At 36.0% G+C, this 21,103-nt stretch overlaps 2 protein-coding genes across 5 annotated transcripts in view; one reads left to right on the forward strand and one right to left on the reverse strand.

Annotated features, from left to right (window-relative positions):
* The window catches only part of LOC101897359 (probable beta-hexosaminidase fdl), a 177,727-nt gene that overhangs the window by 154,479 nt on the left and 2,145 nt on the right, over positions 1-21,103 (reverse strand). The gene's annotated exons all lie outside the window — the stretch shown is intronic.
* LOC105261618 (nuclear factor NF-kappa-B p110 subunit) lies at positions 7,740-9,376 on the forward strand. The gene is made up of 2 exons (XM_059125702.1): positions 7,740-7,931; positions 8,667-9,376. The coding sequence occupies exon 2, from the start codon at positions 8,676-8,678 to the stop codon at positions 9,294-9,296; it is 621 nt and encodes a 206-aa protein (XP_058981685.1). The 5' UTR covers positions 7,740-7,931; positions 8,667-8,675; the 3' UTR covers positions 9,297-9,376.

A 21,103-nucleotide genomic window follows, 5' to 3' on the forward strand; every position in this document is an offset into this window, starting at 1 on the left:
GGACCACATCCAGGAAAGAGCTAACAAAGCTCATAGATGTTGGGCAACGTGTCAAAGAGCTGTAGACTCTAAATGGGGTTTCAATCCTAACATGATACACTGGCTATACAAAAGCGTGATTAGACCTGTTCTAACTTACGCGTCAATTGTCTGGTGGACAGCCATGGATAAAAAGTGTAATATTAAAATACTACAGAAAGTCCAACGAATGTGCTGCTTAAGAATCTGCGGGGCAATGAGGACAACACCAACTAGGGCACTAGAGACATTACTATTTCTTCACCCGATAGACATTCAGATACAGTATGAAGCAACTGTCGCGGCCTTAAGGCTTAGGGCGACGGGCGAGTGGTTAATCAAAGGCCACGCTACATACCATCAAAGAATCTTACAGGTAACAACGGGAGAATCAATAGAAAACTTTGTATTGGACCGCATATCTGAATCTATTGTAGCTGCCTCTTGTGAAACATTAATCCCAAACTGAGACTCGTGGATCGATGGATTCCCATCACAGATGCCGACTGGTAACTGTTGTTACACAGATGGTTCAGTGTTGGGGGAGAGAGTAGCACTGGGTCTTTTTATCGAAGAAACTAATACCAAAATCTCTTTCCGCATGACCGATCACAAACGATCCTACAAGCGGAGGTCCGGGCCAATACAGAGTGTCTGAACTGGTTAAATGCTAACACGAGACCGGCTATCGTAAACGTCCTAACGGACAGTAAGATAGCCATTAACGCTATAACATCCAAAACAGTAACTTCAAGAACTGTATTGGAATGTACAAACTCAATCAACAACTACTCTCAACACGGCTTAGTTCGCATTATATGGGTACCAGGCCATAACGGAGTTAGAGGTAACGAGATAGCAAACTCTCTCGCCAGAACAGGCAGGGAATTAGCAGCAGTAAACTTAGACAATCCACTGCCGCTAAAAGCGTCACGTCTAATGTTAAAGACATGGGCAAAAAACGCCCATATATCCTTATGGAACGAAGAGGGCGTAGGGAAAACCACCAAAATCCTGTGGGGTGACCCAGATGAGATAAAAACTAAGAATCTTTTATTGCTAGGCAAGAAGGAGATCAGTGAGGTGACAGGCATCCTTACGGGGCACTTGGGCCTACAAGCTCATCTATACAAGATAGGTTGCACAGATAACAGCATATGCAGGGCGTGCAGGGAAGACGACGAAACTTTGGAACATTTTCTCTGTATATGCCCAGCGTTTGCTAATATCAGAGCCCAATTCTTAGGGAGCGACACTATACCAGGCCTTAGTCGGATCATGGTAAATGATATAAAACAGTTAAAGAATTTCATAAAGGCAACATAATTTCAATTATAACAGACTGATAACTGCACGTCTTCCTCGGTAAAACCCCTCTGACTAGAGCGCACAACAGGCCTATACTGGCTTAAGTGCATGCCCAAAAGGGCTTGAGGCGAAATTGTTTTTGCCCCTCTTTTTCAACCTAACCTAACCTAGCATGTCTACTGGTAAACTATGCATGCATGCAAAATTTTAGCCTTCTATCTCAATTCGTTCCGAAAATAGCGCGATTACAACAGACGGACGGACGGACATCGCTAGATCGTCTTAGAATTTTATGCTGATCCATAATATATGGCCCCCATTTAACGGTACCTACAGATATTCAGTATTTTCATGATTGTAGCTGCATTTTTTTATGGAACTGTCTGAAATTACACACAAGGAGTTCCTTCTGAGTACTTTAGCCCCTGGAAGAGAATTGCCTATATAGGTCCACGATAACGCATAGCCCCCATATAACTGTACCTCCGTATAATCGGTATTTTGATGATGTAAGCGACATTTTTGACCGGAATTGTTTCAAATTTCGTATTTAAAGTCGTAACGAGTACCACAACCCATGCCAGAAGATTGTCTATGCAGGTCCACGTCTTCGTATAGCCCATACACAGGGTATTATATCATTGTAGAAATTTTGAGGAAAAAATTTGTCATCGAAAAATTCGATTTTAAAGGACAAAATATGTTTTGGCCTATATCTCAGGATCAAAAAAGGATACGCGTATGTGGAGGGTATCGTTAGAAAGGTGATTCCTTCTATCTTCCGAATATACATTGACCTAAGCTTTTCATTGTAGAAATTTTGAGGAAAAAATTTATCATCGAAAAATATTATTTTAAAAGTACAAAATATGTTTTGGCCTATATCTCAGGATCAAAAAGGGATACGCGTATATAAAAGGTATCGTTAGAAAGGTGATTCCTTCTATTTTCGGAATATGCATTGACCTAAGCATTTCACTGTAGAAATTTTAACAAAAAAAATTATCATCGAAAAATATGATTTTGAAGAACAAAATATGTTTTGCCCTATATCTCAGGATCAAATAAGGATACGTGTATATGGAAGGTATCGTTAGAAAGGTGATTCCTTCTATTTTCGGAATATGCATTGACCTAAGCTTTTCATTGTAGAAATTTGAGGAAAAAATTTATCATCGAAAAATACGATTTTAAAAGGACAAAATATGTTTTGGCCTATATCTCAGGATCAAAAAAGGATACGTAAATGGAAGGTATCGTTAGAAAGGTGATTCCTTCTATTTTCGGAATATGCATTGACCTAAGCATTTTACTGTAGAAATTTTAACAAAAAAAAAAAATATCATCGAAAAATACGATTTTAAAAGGACAAAATATGTTTTGGCCTATATCTCAGGATCAAAAAAGGATACGTCTATATAGAAGGTATCGTTAGAAAGGTGATTCCTTCTACTTTCCGAATATGCATTGAACTAAGTAGTTCATTGTAGAAATTTTTACAAAAAAATTATCATCGAAAAATACGATTTTAAAGGACAAAATATGTTTTGGCCTATATCTCAGGATCAAAAACGAATACGCGTATATAAAAGGTATCGTTAGAAAGGTGATTCCTTCTATTTTCGGAATATGCCTAACTGAATTATTTTTTTATGAACGTTACCAGCACATGCCGTTGTGCAAAATCTAGGAGGTTTAGGTCCATATGGAAGGTACCATCAAAATGCTGACACTTCGTAAATATGTATAGGAAAGGATTGAACGTGTAATTAAAAAAATTGTAAAATTAATATATTTTTGTACAAAAGAAAATTATCTTAAAATTCACAATTAGGTTAAAGTAAAGGGGCTAAAGTAAAAGTTGTCATCAAATAGGAATCGAACCTAGGTCGTTTTGAAATCAAACGAAATGGGGGCGCTCGCTCATTCCACTAGCCTACAGACGTATGGGAACAGGCGATAGCTTACATGCTGTATATATACTGTTATATATATATATATACTCTTATATTTGCTTTGCTCATAGCTTTTGCTAATAAAAGCTTTCAGAGCTTTTGCAACACATTATTTCTGAAAGTTGTGAACTTTTATACAAAGATCCGTAAATGTTGGGACTTTTTTTGTATTGGGAAAATTTTCAACATATTTCCCAAATAATGGCACCATATTTTGTTAGTTTAATTTTCCAAATGAAACAAGAATATATAAAAAACTTGTCATTATGCAATTGGGTTATGATATTCCCAAGGGGTTTAAAGTGTTTCCCTTACAGAAATTCATATGAAGTGCAAGGAGACATACATATGCATGTTTTGTCAAGAATTTATTCTTTAGCGCTTTTTTAATTATCTTTTATAACTTTTTGTTAATATATGAAAAAATAAACCGGGATGTGAACCCACGACACAGTGAATGTCAGCAGAAATGCTTACCCGACTCGGCCACAGCTTCGATGTGAACGGGGTGGTTTTTTTTGTTGTTAATACTGCTGTTTTTTTTTTTTTGTAATTTTTTGCTGTTGTCAACTTTAACAAGTTAAAGAGCACTAAGTTCGGCCGGGCCGAACTTTTAATACCCTCCACTATTTGCAACGAATTTGGAAATTTTTAAAAAATAAAATCCTTAAAAAATTCTGTTAATATTTTAAAAATACCGAATATAGCCGTTATATTGGGGTCTATACGACGTGGACATACATAGGCATTGTTTGTCATAAGGCATTACCATATTCAAATTGGAAACTTGAAATAAACGGTGAATAATGTAGCTAAAATCATCAAATTATCGTACATAAGGAGGTGCCGTTAAATTGGAGCTGTGCAAAGACCTGGACCAGCATAGACAATTTTCTGTCCAGGCTGTAGCATCCTTTACGAACTTCAAATACCACATTTCAAACAATTTCGGTGGGTATTGTACCTAAAATCGTCAAAATACCGAATATGGGGAGGTACTGATATATGGGGCCTATACGAAGACCTGAACCCGCACAGACAATTTTCTGTCACAGACTGTAGTATTCATTACGAACTTCAAATACCAATTTTGAAACAATTCCGGTGAATAATGTTGTTAAAATCATTAAAATACCGAATATCGGGAGGTACCGTTATATGGGGGCTATACGAAGACATGGACTTACACAGACAATTTCCTATTTTAGACTGTAGTATTCATTACGAACTTCAAATACCAATTTTGAAACAATTCCGGTGAATAATGTCGAATATAGGGAGGTACCGTTATATGGGGGCTATATGAAAACGTGGACCTGCATGGCCCATTTACGAACTTAACCTGCCTACTGGAAAAATAAACATCGACTTAGAATTTTACGCTGATCAAGAATATATATACTTTGTTGGGTCTGACATGAGTATTTGGAGGAGTTACAAACGGAATGACCCTCCATAGTATGGTGGAGGGTATAAAAATCAACACAAAACCGGTTACGTAGCAGAGGGCTGCAATGAGTGTGATTGAGTAGGCTTGATCACACACAGTGGAAATACAATCAAACTTAGTCATTCGATCAGATGCAGTGTTGCCGTTTGAAATTTTTATTTCAGCCCAAATGGTTTCTAAAAACCGCACAAAATCGACCATATCCGCCCAAACTGTAAAAAGTTGATAATTACGACCTGTATAATATATATATATATATATATATATATATATATATATATATATATATATATATATATATATATATATATATATATATATATATATATATATATATATATATATATATATATATATATATATATATATATATATATATATATATATATATATATATATATATATATATATATATATATATATTATACAGGTCGTAATTATCCCGATCTTCACGAAATTTAGAATGTAGCTGGGGTTAAGGTCAGAATAGAAGCCTATATGGAGATGATATGGAGATGATCGCATAATATCTAGGGGTTGAAATGGACCAAAAACTGGTCGTAATTATACAGGTCGTAATTACCCCGATCTTTACGAAATTTAGAATGTAGCTGGGGTTAATGTCACAATAGAACCCTATATGGAGATGATCGCATAATATCTAGGGGTTGAAATGGAAAAATTTAATGATTTTGCAATACAGGTCACAATTACAGACCAATCGAAGCGAAATTTAGCATGAAGCTAGAGCTTTGGACTGGGCAGAAGCCTTCCAATTTTGATGGTCATCGGGTAATATTTAGTCGTTTAGTAGACCATAGCGATAAATAAAAGTCAATTTTTCCATTAATCCGCGAATATTTTTATTGCCGGCGAAATCACAAATAGACGAACAGGTCAATTCTGACCGTTACGTAGATGCCGATAGTAAAAATATCGGATATATATAGAGACATATATACAATGTATACATGCAAAGAAAGGGGATGTCAGCTAGAATGCTTATATCTTTAGAATGGCTGGAGCAATTTTGACAAATTTTGTCAATTTAGAATGTCATTTTGGCATAAAAGTATAAAATCTAAAAAAATCGCATAAGAAGATACCAATAATGATGTTCATATAGATTTTGTAGTATTTTGTGACATTTTTTTATTTTTTTCATATTTTTTATCGCATGCGATTTTTTCAAATTGACTTATAATATTGAAGTATTTGTTTTGTAATATTTTTTCACTTTACAACACAAGTTAGGGTTATTATTTATATACAGATTGCAATCATCGTTCGATCCTCACGAAATTTTTCACAAAGTTAGGGTTAGGCTCAAAAGGGCTTAGCCTATTGTTTTCAAAGATGTGCGCAATATTTAAAGTTCAAAATGGATACTACACCCTAAGACAGAAAATTGTCTATGCAGGTCCACGTCTTCGTATAGCCCCCATATAACGGTACCCCCCGATATTCGGTATTTTGATAATTTTAGCCACAATTTTCAATGGAATTGTCTGAAAATCCACACAAGGAGTTCCTTGTGAGCACTTTATCCCATGGAAGATAATTATCGCTATAGATCCACGGTATCGGTAACGGTACTCCTCGTATTTTGATGATTTTAGCCACATTTTTCAAAGGAATTGTCTGAAATTCTACACAACGATTTTTTTGTGAGTACTTTACCCCCAGATATAGATTTTTCCATATAGATCCACAATATCGTATATTCCCCATATATCGGCACATTCCGGAATGGATTGAATTTATTTTTTTTGAAAATGTGGTGGAGGTTATTCAAAGTTCGGCCCGGCCTATTTAAAAAAAATGAACAGGCACACCTTGATCGGGGCTCGAACCCGCGACGCAGGACCCGAAAACACAACCGCTCTACCACTTGAGCTATCACTTGCTCGCAGCACTCGTGAACCAGAATTGTAAAAGTAACAAACATTTTTTTCGTGGAAACCGAAAATGGGAGGTGCCATTATATGGGGGCTATACGAAGGCATAGACCTGTACGGACAATTTTCTGTCATAGACTGTAATATCAGTTACGAACTTTTAATGCCAAATTTCAAACAATTCCGGTGAATAATGTCGCTACCGGATATCGGGAGATGCCATTATATGGAGGCTATACGAAGACATGGACCTGCACGGACAATTTTCTGTCCTAGGTTGTAGTATTCATTACCAACTTTTTTTTTCTGTAGTTGTAAGTCCTAGTTATAAGTACACATCAAAATATAGATAAAACTCTATTCGCTACAGCAAGTATCGGGAGCAAACACTATTTATCTTATTTATTGATTATTTGTTAAATACAATTACATATCTAAAGAATGTTTAAGCATGTAGCATACCCATTTTATATAATGATATTAGAATAATACATGATAGTTTTAAGTGTCCCTGATATTTATTGTTAATACCTTGTCTTTAATGAAATGAATGAAGTCTCAATAAATAAATAAATAAATAAATAAATAAAATACCAACTTAAAATATCAAATTTGAAACAATTCCGTTGAACAATGTCGCTTAAATCACCAAAATACCGAAAATAGGGAGATACTCTTATATGGCGGCTATGCCAAAACGTGGACCTACATGACCCATTTTCAATGCCATAAGTCCTGCAGACATAATATACACTTGAGTAAAATTTTATCAACCTATTTTATTTCGTTTGGAAGATAGTGTGATTTCCACAGACGGATAGACGGACGGACATCGCTAAATCGACATAGAATTTTATGTTAATTAGAATATATATACATGGTGGGGGGGGGGTCTAAAATGTATGTTGTGTGTAGGTGTTACAAAACGGAATGACAAACTTACTATACCCTCCATACTATGGTGGAGGGAATAAATGAACGGCTTCACCGAATGTTTCTTGATTTTCGCACAACACAATACATCTGAATCATAATTTTTGCATATAACAAAGGGAAATTACCCTCAAAAGTTTATAACAAAAGCGATATAAAATTGCACCGAGAGTACAATAAGCGTTTAGTAATTCAGCAAATCGGACATTTCCAAGCAAAGCAAACATGGCATATAGCGATAAAATGGCAAGTTTTTGTTTTTGAAGAAAAAGAGAGACAACGGAGAGGGTTGAGGAAAAATTACTTGGTGTTAAATAAATCCAAAGGATATTATTCCTCCAACGAAGAAGGACAAATCCTTCAGTGAATGTGCGAATTATTTTTTATTTTTTTGAAAGTTTGAAAAACTGCCTTGAAAAAAAGTTTAGAAAGAAAAACTTAAGTTTTGTGTTGATGTGATTCCTTGAAGTGTCGGCGTTAGAATATAGGACTTCGGAAAGTAGAGCTAAGAAATAACCTTTTTGGACGCGTTTCTCCTCAATCAAAGCATAAAGCCCGTGGGAATCGAGAAAGTAATGCATAAACTATGCGCTATTGCATAAGCGAATACAGAATATAACTACGTCTATCGATCGATTATAAAGATGGTAGAGATCGGACCATTTCTACTGGTACCTCCCCCACAAAGGGTCAACGCGTTTTGAACAACCAAAACGTTTATAGGATCCAAATAAGAACCAGATTCTCTTTATATTTCACACATCCCATTATTTCTACAGACACAATATCTTGTGTGAAGATGGTATATATCGGTCTCCTCCTTTTGGTACCTCCCCCACAAAGGCTCAACATTTTTAATATCCCCATGAAACTCATAAAATGCTTCCATTCAGACTTGGTACATCTCAATTTTAATATTTAGTTTCAAATCATCTATTTCCGCTGTTGCATCTCAAAATTGTAGATTAAAGTTAGACATTTCTAGACAATTCTTGCAGGAAAAGTAAAAAAAGGAAAAAAACATTTTTTTATCGACTTGATGAAACCGGAGAGAACCTAGATCTTAAAAAATATTAATTTTATTTTTTGATTTTTAATTTGAAGGAAGAAGAAATGAAGGTGGCCCTCAAGAATTTCGCCTGTGACATGATGTTGGTCGGTCGCAATGCACGACGTGAAAATCTACTACACTATGCCTGCCAACATAATCTCTATTTTTTGATAGGACCGTTTGTCAAGCAAGGTTATGCCCTGTGTCAACAGGATATCGAAGGACAAACCGCTTTACATGTGGCCATCATTAAAGGCCATGACAAGTGTCTGGAGGAATTTCTACGGCTTTTTGAGAGCTGTAAATGCCTGCACGAAGATCATCCCCTAAAGAGAAATATTGTCCGTTTGTTTTTCATCTATAACCACAGAGGTTACACTGTACTGCACGAGGCTGTGCGTGGCGTGGGAAACATTCCGCTGCCGTATATTAGAAAAATGTTGGAATTTGCCTTGGAATCACAGCTGGATTTTCTAGACATGGAGATTTTAGGTTCTGGCGATACACTACTACATTTGATCGTGCAGCATAATCGCACAGAATTGGCCCAAATGGTGTGTCAACGAATACCCGAACTATTGAAGCATCCAAATTATGCTGGTGAAGTGCCAACGGATGTGGCGTGCATAACACCGGAAATGCAAAGGATTTTAAAAACTGCAATTTATTCTAGTCGAAATTAATTTTATTTGATGTAGAGAGAATTATTTGACGTGTAGAGAATTTGAAATAGTAAAATTGTTAATATCATAATAAACTGCAATTTACGACAGAAGAAGAAGAAGAATCCTTTACTACGACATCGAGACATTTAAAGAGAAGTATAAAAATATTACTACCCAGCTAGCATTTGGAAGATTCTATTTGAAAAAAAATGACTGCGGGGATTTTTTGAGTCCTTGAGGTTTTTAAAAATTTGATTAGCTCACTTGTACGATCGAAAAGCATGAAATTGAAATATAAGTTTGTGACGACGAAAGTCGGTATCCTCGTTTTCGTCCCCACCAATGTTGTTATTATTCTTGTTATGTTAGTTATTATTTTTGTTAGAAATGAATTTTTTAATAGATATTATGAATTCCCCATTTAATTTGCTGCCCTCGTTAAATTTTTTCCCGCCTGATCGATTGGCCCTCATTGTTGTTTATATGTTTTGCGACATGAAAACAACATACCGTTAGGACAATGCGTTTCGTCGACGACCAAAACAAGCAGCAAAATCAAACCTGCGTAGTTGAATTAATTGCGTCGCTGACTAGGAAAAAACAAGCAGCAGCAAAAGGGCTGTGTTAGAAAGGGCAGTAACTGCCGGAGTTCCACAGGGTTCACTCCATGGACCCGTCCTCTTCAACATATTTATGAACGATATACCGCGTGCGCCTGATGGGCAGCTGCTCCTGATTTATGGAGACAACATATTTGTCGCTGCTGCAGAAGCTCACGCAGGGAATACTAATAATAGACTAAATGCCTATTTGGAGCAACTCTCCGAATTTTTCCAAACTTGGAAAATGCACCTAAATGTCAATAAGTGTGAGGCTATAACCTTCAAAGGCAAAAAGAAATACTTGTACCGTAGCGCCAGACAGTTCGCTGGCAAATGGAGGGGAAGCTATTAGAAATTCAGACCAAGTCAAATACTTGGGTGTAATTTTTCACAGTAAATTTGAATTTAATAGACATATAGACTTTGTACTAAGAAAAGTCAAAGGTATATTTTGGGCTTATCAACGCTAAATGCTATCGGCACAAGAGGTGGGCTGACCCTTACAGTTAGACTATTAATCTAAAAACAGATCATTAGACCATTAATTTCGTACGCCTTTCCTGTCTTGTTTGGGATCTTTTCCCACCAAATGGAAAGGCTTCGCATATGGGAAAGGCGGATACTTAGGTCCTGCTTAGGCTTAAGACCTACGCAGGGTGAAGATGGAATATGGCGCTTACCGCCCAACAGGGTAGTATATAGTTCCATAGACTTCAACCGCATAGATAAGTTTCTAATGTCCAGTGACCTTAAATTCCTAGATCGGGCAGATACGTTAGACAATAGTCTAGTTAGGGAAAGCCTTTTGCACGAAACTGACGTACAAAAGTTAATTCGGGCCAATTACAGGCCGCCGAGTAGTTTAGTTACACTAGATGAAGAAGGTCTCCTATATAGAGAGGACACACTCCTCTTCTATCATCGCAGGTTCGGCTCGTTAGACATCGACGACGCTGTCTTGTATATATTGTAAATAGTAGTTTGTAAATTAGGTTAAGTAGTATAAATAGAATTAAGTTTAGTTTTAATATAGCATGTAAGAAGTAAAAATTAAAACTGTTAGAGTCCTCTTTTTTACACATCTTTTTAGGGGAATTATTCAGGGCTGTCATAGAAACCATTTTTGTCACTATTGGTTTTAAAAACGACAAGAAAAAATGCTTTGGTGTCATGAAAATCAATGTTATTGGTTTTATTTTCGAATTAGAATTTTATCGGTTTTGGTTGTCATAGAAGACAATGTCATTGGTTTTGTTATTGGAAATAAACCAAGTTGCTTAGAGCTGTCACTTTTCATTTGCTTTGGATTTTTTAAACAATTTTTAAAGGATATTCAAAGGACTAAAAATGTGGATTTTTTAAGGAATTTTTAAAGGATATTCAAAGGACTAAAAATGTGGATTTTTAAGGAATTTTTTAAGGATATTCAAAGGACCATAAACGTGGATTTTTTTAAAGAATTTTTAAAGCACTACAAACGTGGATTTTTTAAAGAATTTTTAAAGGACTATAAACGTGGATTTTTTTAAAGAATTTTTAAAGGACTATATACGTGGATTTTTAAATAATTTTTAAAGGACTATATACGTGGATTTTTAAATAATTTTTAAAGGACTATAAACGTGGATTTTTTTAAAGAATTTTTAAAGGACTATAAACGTGGATTTTTTTAAAGAATTGTTAAAGGACTATAAAAGGACCATAAGCGTGGATTTTTAAAGGACTATAAACGTGTTTTTTTTTAAGATTTTTTAAAGGATATTTAAAGGACCATAAACGTGGATTTTTAAAGATTTTTTAAAGGATATTTAAAGGACCATAAACGTGGATTTTTTAAAGGACTATAAACGTGGATTTTTAAAGATTTTTTAAAGGATATTTAAAGGACCATAAACGTGGATTTTTTAAGGATTTTTTTAAATACATTTTAATGGACCATAAACCATAAATCTGCATTGCAACTATATGAGTAAGTTCACAATAAAAAAAATTACTTACGCTATCTCCGGCAACTCCAGTGGGTTGCTGAAATCTCTAAGAGCTTTTCTCGTCACCTTTTCTGAGCGTTCTTCGTCCAACAACACAAAAACCGACATGGTTTCTGTGACAGCCCTGATTAATGTAAATTTATTTTGCATTTAAGTTTATTGTTTTTTTTTAGAACAGTGTTTGGCTTGCTTGTTTGGGATACCATAGTATTTTGTTGTTGCAAAATCGTCAGGCAAAATCCCATTATTGTTGTTTTTATAAAAACAACGTTTGTTTATGAGTGGAGAACGATGGTAATGTTTACCAGGGGGTAAGGCAGGGAATACCTAGGTTTCGGAAAGAGTTTTTTTTTTTTTTTTTTGAATTAAAGTTAGGTTGCATTAAATATGTGACCCCCCCCCCCCCTCGTTGAATTAATAAGATAAACTTAGAAAAATAAGACTTTATGCTAAGTAAATTTAAGCCATAGACTTAAGAACTATTGTTAGATAATAAGTTATTGAATTACTATGTATAGCGATTACTGCAAAAAATAAACTTGAAACTTGAAACGGATGGGGATCAGTTGTTTTATCAAAGTGGCAAAGGTGACATGTGCGTGAACGTTAAAACAAACCAAGATCCAGCGAAGCAGGTATTTTAGCAATTACCCTTGAAGGGTTCGTATCCCTTGGGTTCTCGGTATTTCATTTTCACACTTGAAGAGTTCGTATCCCTTGGGTCCTTGGTATTTTAGGTTAGCAATTACCCTTTGAAGAGTTCGTAATCCTTGGGTTCTCGGTATTTTAGATTTAACCCTTGAAGAGTCAGTATCCCTTGGGTTCTCGGTATTTTAGGTTTAACCCTTGAAGAGTCCGTATCCCTTGGGTTCTTGGTATTGTAGACAAAACCCTTGAAGAGTTCGTATCCCTCGGGTTCTCCGTATCATAGGTTTAACCCTTGAAGAGTTTCTCGGTTGTCAGCTATAGCGTAGAATCTTCAGGGCCTAGAATTTCCCGCTCTCTTTTCCGCTGTAGAACCACTCAAAGGAGCAGCTAGAAAAGGGGTAACTGTTAACCACAGAATTGTAGGGCAGGTCTCTACCCACAGTAAGCGATCGTGGAACTTAGCCAGGTCACAAAAGATATAGCCAGCCAGATGTGGATCTGAAAATCGGGTGAACTTATCACGAAAGAAGGCCAGATTTGGTAGCTTTAAATACTTTTACTCACATAATAATACACGAACTGTCAAAAACGATCCGATATAAGCATCCGGTTCTCTTTATATTTTATAAATCAAATTTTTTCTACTAACATAAGATCATCTGTGAAAATGGCATATAACGGTCCACTCCTTCTGGTACCTCCCCCACAAAGGGTCAAATTTTTGAATATTCATGAAGCTTATAAAAAATTAACATCCAATTCCATTTAGACTTGGCAATATTTCCATAAACACAAGATCTGTTATAAAGATGGTAGAGATCGGACCGTTCCCTCTGGTACCTCCCCCACAAATGATCAACATTTTGAATAACCAAAACGATTATAAAATCCGAAATAAGCATCCAGTTATCTTCATATTTCACACGTACCACATTTTCTACTAGCACAAGATAGAATTTATCGGTCCTCTACATAAAGTACCTGCCCCACAAAGGGTCAACATTTTGAAAAATTACGAAATTAAGATTCGGTTCCATTCAAACTTGGTACATCTCAATATTTCCATCAACACAAGATCTGTTTTAAAGATGGTAGAGATCGGACCATTCCTTCTGGTACATCCGCCACATTAGGATTCAAGATTTTGAAAAGAAAAAAAAAACACTCAAAGAAAGCGAAAAAAGCATCCAACTCTCTTCAAACTTCTCATATACAAACATGCTAATACAAGATCTGTTGTGAAGATGATATACAGGGTGAGATGAAAAAACAACTTCAGATTTATGGTTTTTGATGATTTTTGCCACATTTTTGCACGGATTTGTCTAAAAATTGGTATTTGTTAGTCATAATGGGTTTTAGCTCCGGTGGTGAAGCATTGCATGTACGATTTGGTATAGCCCCCATACAATGGTACCTCCAGCTATTCGGTATTTTAATGATTTTTGCCACATTTCTTCGCGGATTTGTCTAAAAATTGGTATTTGTATGTCCTAATGGGTTCTAGCTCCGTTGGCGAAACATTGTATGTCTAGGTTTACGTTTTTGTATAGCCCCATATAGTGGTACCTCGCGATATTCGATATTTTGATGATTTCTGCCACATTTTCCCACGAATATGTCTAAAAATTGGTATTTGTGGGTCATAATGAGTTCTAATGTTTCCTTTACCCTAAGATGGAGGGTATTTAAAGTTCGGCCCGGCCGAACTTAATGTTTTTTTTACTTTCTTTAAACTCTCCCCACAGCTGTAATTTTTGTTCAAATCGGTTGATTGGTAGCTATTTGAATTACAAAATGCTTCTTCTTATTTTTAAATAATTTCAAGTATTAATCCTTACAGAAACGCACAACAAAAATGATTTCCATCCACCAACACCATTTACTTATCACACAACCAGGCAAAGTTTTCACCTGCCATTCTTCTCAACCTATGTAAAGACAATCACAGACATTCACCCCGAACCTCGTGCACCCCCTAATCGACTCATTTCATCATTTGAATGTCATCACTTCATTGTGGCCATCTGAGCTCTCTCGGCGTTAAAGAAAGAGAAACAAAACAAAAGAAATCAATATATTATCTGTGTCAAATGCGAATGCCCACATCAACAACTGCAAATGAGAAGAAAGAGAAGAGGAAGAAGAAATGGTTGATGAAAATCCTATCTTAGTCTAAATCAAATGTCAACAATTACGGTCAATTGCCAAGAAGCCAGTCGAAATTGTCAATGTCATGCTGTCAATGAGGCAGGGGTCTTTGCATAACAAAAACGGGAAAATAAATGATTTCTTCTCATTCTAAACCAGCGGTGCTCAAGAATTAATATCTCTTTTCAGCCAAATTTCTCTTTGCTTATTTAAATCAAGTACAAAACAGTGTTAAGCCATTATTTATACAAATATTTTTTATCCAATTTTTTTTGGCAAACATTCGTGTTTAAAAACAATTAAATAGAACCGTAAAATATAAAGAAAAACAGAATTTTAATTTTCTCTTAAATTATCTCTTTTTTCTCTACATGTTCTAGAACACGGTTTTGAGCACCGCTGTTCTAAACATCTCGAAGCTGAACAAATTCATCGAGAGAGAGCGAGAGAGTGAGAAATTACTGATAAAGATATTGAACTTGAAGGATCTACAAAAAAATTCAATTCTCTCAAAGGCCTGTCTCGTTCGATTGTCACGAACGAGAAAACAAGAGGACTAACCCACAGTGGAAAAAAACTTAGATCTGGCATGAAGAAAATAAAAGTCGTGTTTTATGGACGCTTACAAAAATGCCAGTAAAACTAAATTTAGTTAATGGTATACAGGGTGAGATGAAAAAAGTGCATCAAACTTCAGACTGCTGTCATTTCTAAGCCACTCGTCGGACAGCTGTTAAAATTATTCCAGTGACAGCTCATTACATTGTTTACAAGCGCACAAAAGCGTTTTGGTGAGCATTTTCCAGAAAAAAAATTAATCGTGATGGAATTCAAGCGCGATAGTGTGATTTCTTTATATTTGGGTGGAAAACCACAAGTGGCTATCTTTGGAGCACTCCAGCATTTAAATGTGAATAAAACTTTTGTGTCTCGTACCATCGATCGTTACCTGACCATGATACTGGTAGCGTAGCCCGACATATATCAAGAAAGTGGACGGAAGAAAACAGCAACATCAGCAGAAATGGTTCGAAAAGTAAAGAAGCGACTTGATCGAAATCTGCGTCGCAGTGGCCGAAAAATGGCTCGTGAGCTGAACATATCGCAACATTCCACTACGGCAAACATTGAAAAATGAGGTCGGGGTAAAGCCATTGAAATTCCAAAAAGTGCAAGAACTTACACCGCAACAAACAACTTATAGCGCAAGAAAATAGACTCAAAAGAGCTAAAGAGTTGCTTCGCTTGGCCGAAAATGGTGATCTGCCGAATTTGGTTTTCTCCGATGAGAAAACATTCCTTGTTCAGCAGGTTTGTAAACAAATAAAATAATCGTGTTTACTTGCCAAAGGGGTCAGCTGAAAATGTGCACCTTCGGTTGGCCACCAGAACTCAAGCGCCGGCCATGGTGATGGTGTGGGCCATAACGCCATAACAGCCGATGGTCGCTCTCCGCTCGCAATAATATTTTGGAGGCTGTATTAAATCCTTGGGCACGCAAATATTTTGGCCGCAGACCTTGAACATTCCAACAGGACTCAAGAATGTTTACAAAATGTGGTTCCTCGCTTCATTTGCAGCGTATAATGGCCACCAATATCTCCGGATACCAATTCGTTCGACTGTGGTGTCTGGAGTATTATGGATAGCAAGGTTGGCACTATAAAATACCAAAGTGTCGATGACCTCAACCAAGCGCTTCGCCGGGAATGGGCCAAAATACCGCAGAGCAACATTCGGGCAGCGTGTGACGGTTTCAATGGCCGTTTGAAGGTCATAATTCCTGCCAAACGTGATCAATTTGAACAAATCTAAACTTATTCTAAAATTGGATGCTATTTGCGAATTTTTTTGCTATTATTAAATAAAATTAAAAAATATGTAAAAAATGATACCTTGTTAGGTCTAAAATCTTTATTTCGATGAGTTACAAACGGAATGACAAACTGAATATGCCCTAAATACTCTGTATGGTGGAGGGTGTAAAAAGGCCTAACTCGAACTCTTGGAACGAATCTAAAACTTTAGGGTGGTCCTTCCGTTGACGAAGAAGCGAGCACTTGCTAGGGTCGAGCATCTGCTAGTAATGAAATTTGGTGCCGAATATTTTCTCTTTTGGCCTCTTCTGCCTTAAAACAAGTTTTATGTGACTGGTAAGGCATGAAGTACCAACTCGAAAAAGGAACAAAGAAGAAGCAAATATTTTCTTGATATAATCGAATCGAAGATAATGAAATTTGATCTAGAACATTTCTTCCTTTAGTACTTTCCTCTGAAAATTAATCATTATGGCTGATTTTGACTCAGAATAGATACGCACCATGTTAACAAGACTTATGGTGAAATTTGTGTCGAAATGAAGTTATATGTTTATTACTTTAAACTTCTGAAATTATGTCTCGTAGCTAAATTTTGCGAAGTATGATTTAACCTTTAAGAGTGTTTATAACAGTTATAAATTCCTGATTAGATTAAATTTAGAGTTTGATGTATTCTGGGAGCAGTTGTAGAATTTCAAGAAATTTGAAAGATAACCGATTTTCCCAAAAATTGCAAAACTGTAGATTCTTACAAGTTCCGCAGTAATGGTGCGGAAGACACTTTATACCAAAACTTTAAGGATTCCAATTTCTACATATGAAAATTTCAAATAATATGTAAGAAACGAGGAACTTAGGTTACTAGGTCACTTTGCTATTATATTTTGAGATCTACTTGAGAACAAACCTTAACATTGATCCAAAATTTTCATTTCCGATGTTTGTTTATTCATAAATATTTGTATGCACAAACACACAGGCGATTTTCACAAAAACAATTTCATTTAAAAAAATATATATTTTTTAATAAAAGATTCAATTTTTTTCGAGATTTGAGAATTATTTTTATTTAAACGCCAACTGAGCCGAAGAAGAAAAAAAACAGATGGAGAGCGAAAGAGGGAGAGCGCGTACTACCCGACTGATAGCCGGAAAGACAACGGAACCAACAGTTGGTCTTTGGTGTAGAATTGCAACTGAGCTACTCATTAAACATTCGCCTGAATGAGAAAATGCAGCCCACAGACAACCAATAAGAACGAGGACAACAACAACAGCAGCAACACCAAAACAAAACGAGGAAAAAACAGATATGTTCGGCCGGGCTGAATTTTTAGTACCCTCTACCATTTTGAAGGAACTTGAAATTTTTCAAAAAAAATACGTGAAATACCGTTATACCTTTACTTTTAAGCATAGGCTGTAGAACCTATTACAAACTTCGAATACGAAAATTTGAAACGATTCGGGAGAACTCTGTCGCTAAAATCGTCAAAATACCGAATAAAGAGAGATATCGTTACATTGGAGCTATACGAAGACGTGGACCTGCCTACAAAATTCAGAGGCATAGGCTGTAGTACTTTTTACAAACTTCGGAAACGAAAATTGAAACGATTCGGGTGAATAATGTCGCTAAAATCATCAAAATACCGAATAAAGGGATATATCCTTACATTGGAGCTATACGAAGCCGTGGATCTGCCTACGAAATTCATAGCCATAGATTGTAGTTCCTATTACAAACTTCGAAAACGATATTTGAAACGATTCGGGTGAATAATGTCGCTAAAATCGTCAAAATACCGACCATCGGTAAGTGTCGTTATATGGGGGCTATACGAAGACGTGGACCGGCATACGAAATTCATAGGCATAGATTGTATTAACCATTACAAACTTCGAATATGAAATTTGTAACAATTCGGATGAATAATGTAGCTAAAATCACCAAAATATCGAATATCGGAAGGTACCGTTACATTGAGGCTATACGAAGAAGTGGATCTGCATACGAAATTTTTAGTCATAGGTGAATAATGTCGCAAAACCCACGAAAATATCATGGGGTACCGTTATATGGGAGCTATACTAAAACGTGGACCTATTACAAACTTCAAAAACGATATTTGAAACGATGCGGGTAAATAATGTCGCTGACATCATCAAAATACCGACTATCGGGAGGTGTCGTTATATGGGGGCTACACGAAGACGTGGACCTGCATACGAAGTTCATAGGCATGGGTTTGTATTAACCATTACAAACTTCGAATATGAAATTTGAAACAATTCGGATGAATAATGTAGCTGAAATCATGGGGGCTATACAAAAATATGCACCGATATGGGCCATTTACGAACTTAACCTTTTTAGCCTTCTATATCAATTCGTTTGAATGATGGCGTGATTATAACATACAGACACACAGACAGACGAACATCGCTAAATCGAGGAATTTCAAACGGAATGACAAAGCTAATATACCCTCCACAGAATGGTGCAGGGTAAAATAAAAGACAACAACAATTAACACACAAATATCAGAAAAGCAATATTATTTCAAAACATTATCATGATGACGCCTAATAAGATAAAAAAGGTACGTGTGCCCTTACCCCCACCACCTCCTACACCCCCACACCTTCAAATTTCTCCTATGTGTTTTTTTTTTCCATTACTAGAAAATACCTTGGTCAATCTTTCCTCACCTTCTTCACTTTCCAATGAATGGCCATTACGATTTGTGATTTTGTTTTAGCCATAGCGTAAGCGTCGCTAATTGTATTGCAAGAAAATAGTGAATGAAGACGAATGTTAGCCAGAACAAAAATAGACACACACAACCCTATGCCGGCCGGCATTGTATTCCCCATAATTAGTTCACGGGGGCCCACATGAAAAAACACACAACAACAGCAATGACCTAAATTCAGGATTGGTGAGAGATGTTATAAGGCTTTAGGATACTATCTGATGGGGGAAAGGGGAACTTTAGAAATATTTTTGAAATTTATTAAAAAATAAAATTTTGAAAATATTTTTTCAGATCCGTTTTTTTTTTTTTTAGACAGAATCTGATCTCTGACCCGAATGTCCCGGTTCTGATATTTAGAAGACATTATTGGTATAACTTGAAAGCTAATGAAAACAAATATCTCAAATCCAGAGATTTTAGTCTAACAGTTAGGAAGGGTAACCAAAGTTTCTTAAATTTGATACTTGTTTAAGTTGGCGTTATGTAGGCGGGGCTTGGAATATTTCCTTTAAGTATTTCCGTAACTACGTTGTACTAAATACGATACTTTTCTTAAGTAACCGACCTTCAACAAGGCCTTAAGATTTTCTCCTTTGGGTATGCCCAAATCGACCGACACGAACAAAATTTTTTTTTTATACCAAGCATCATTTTATTCAACTGAATGGGGTCGAGTTGCCCAATGCACATATCTCTGTTTCCAGGAAAGATAAAAAATATAATGTTGCATTTTGTGAATTCCCATAATGGGGATATTTTCGACTTTTGGGGGATTTTATAAAAAAAAAAAAACAGTAAAGAAAGTCTAACAGTCGGATGGGGCAAACTTTACAATACCCTACAGCCCTTTGCACACGCCCCACAGCACGCGGAGCAATAGACTTTTTGAGAGTCGAGTTTGGTGAATATTTTATATCACTTTCGGGACCAGTCAATTGTCTGCCAAGATGGTACGATTTAACGCCTTACACTATTTTTGTAAAGTCATGTTAAAACTCCCACTTCAATTGACGCTTTTGGAGACATCATTTTCACAAAGAAATGTCTGAAGACATAATTTTCTGCACCACAGTGTGGAGAAGATTATGGCAAAATGAATATTTTTTTTATAGAGGATCGCCAGATCACCAATAAAGAACCCATGTTGTAGCCATGTTCAATGACTAATGGCTTATTTCCATTTCCACTTTAAAAATAGATGTTCGAAAAATAGCCATACTCAAAGAAAAAACAGCCCTTTGCATATTTAGTAGATTCTAATATAACAAATAAAAAATATAACAAATCGGAAGAATGACAGCTATATCTAAACCCATTTTCATTTGGTAGTAAGTGCCAAATTCCATCCTATTTGGGCTAATATTACACGTATGGTTCACCAAAAAAGCAAATCGGAAGAAGATATATAGAGCTACGTATAAATCTGAAACGATCTCGAGAAAATTTGGAAAGGTATTTCTGTGCTGTATTTGACATATTTCCCCTAAATATCGTTGTTACAGAGTTTATATTACTTCTGCGGAGGACAAAAAATATCAAATCGGATGAAAAAATTTTGATCAAATTTGTTATACTTATTTCCAGACATAAGTTGATCATATATGCAAAATTCTATGCTATTTAGGCTGATATTAAACGTTTGGTGCACAATAAAAGGCAAATCGGACGAAGATATATATGGGAGCTATATCTAAATTTTTGACCGATCAACTTGTCCTTATGTCAAACTAATGATTTGTGCAAAATTTCATCTTGATTGGGCAGCAAATGCGACTTGTACTTTGTTTACAAAAATACATGGACCGATAGACGGACGGGCGTGAATCAATCGACTCCGAATGTGATTCTATACAGATC

Source organism: Musca domestica, unplaced genomic scaffold (assembly GCF_030504385.1).
Source record: "Musca domestica strain aabys unplaced genomic scaffold, Musca_domestica.polishedcontigs.V.1.1 35, whole genome shotgun sequence".
Lineage (NCBI taxonomy): Eukaryota > Metazoa > Arthropoda > Insecta > Diptera > Muscidae > Musca > Musca domestica.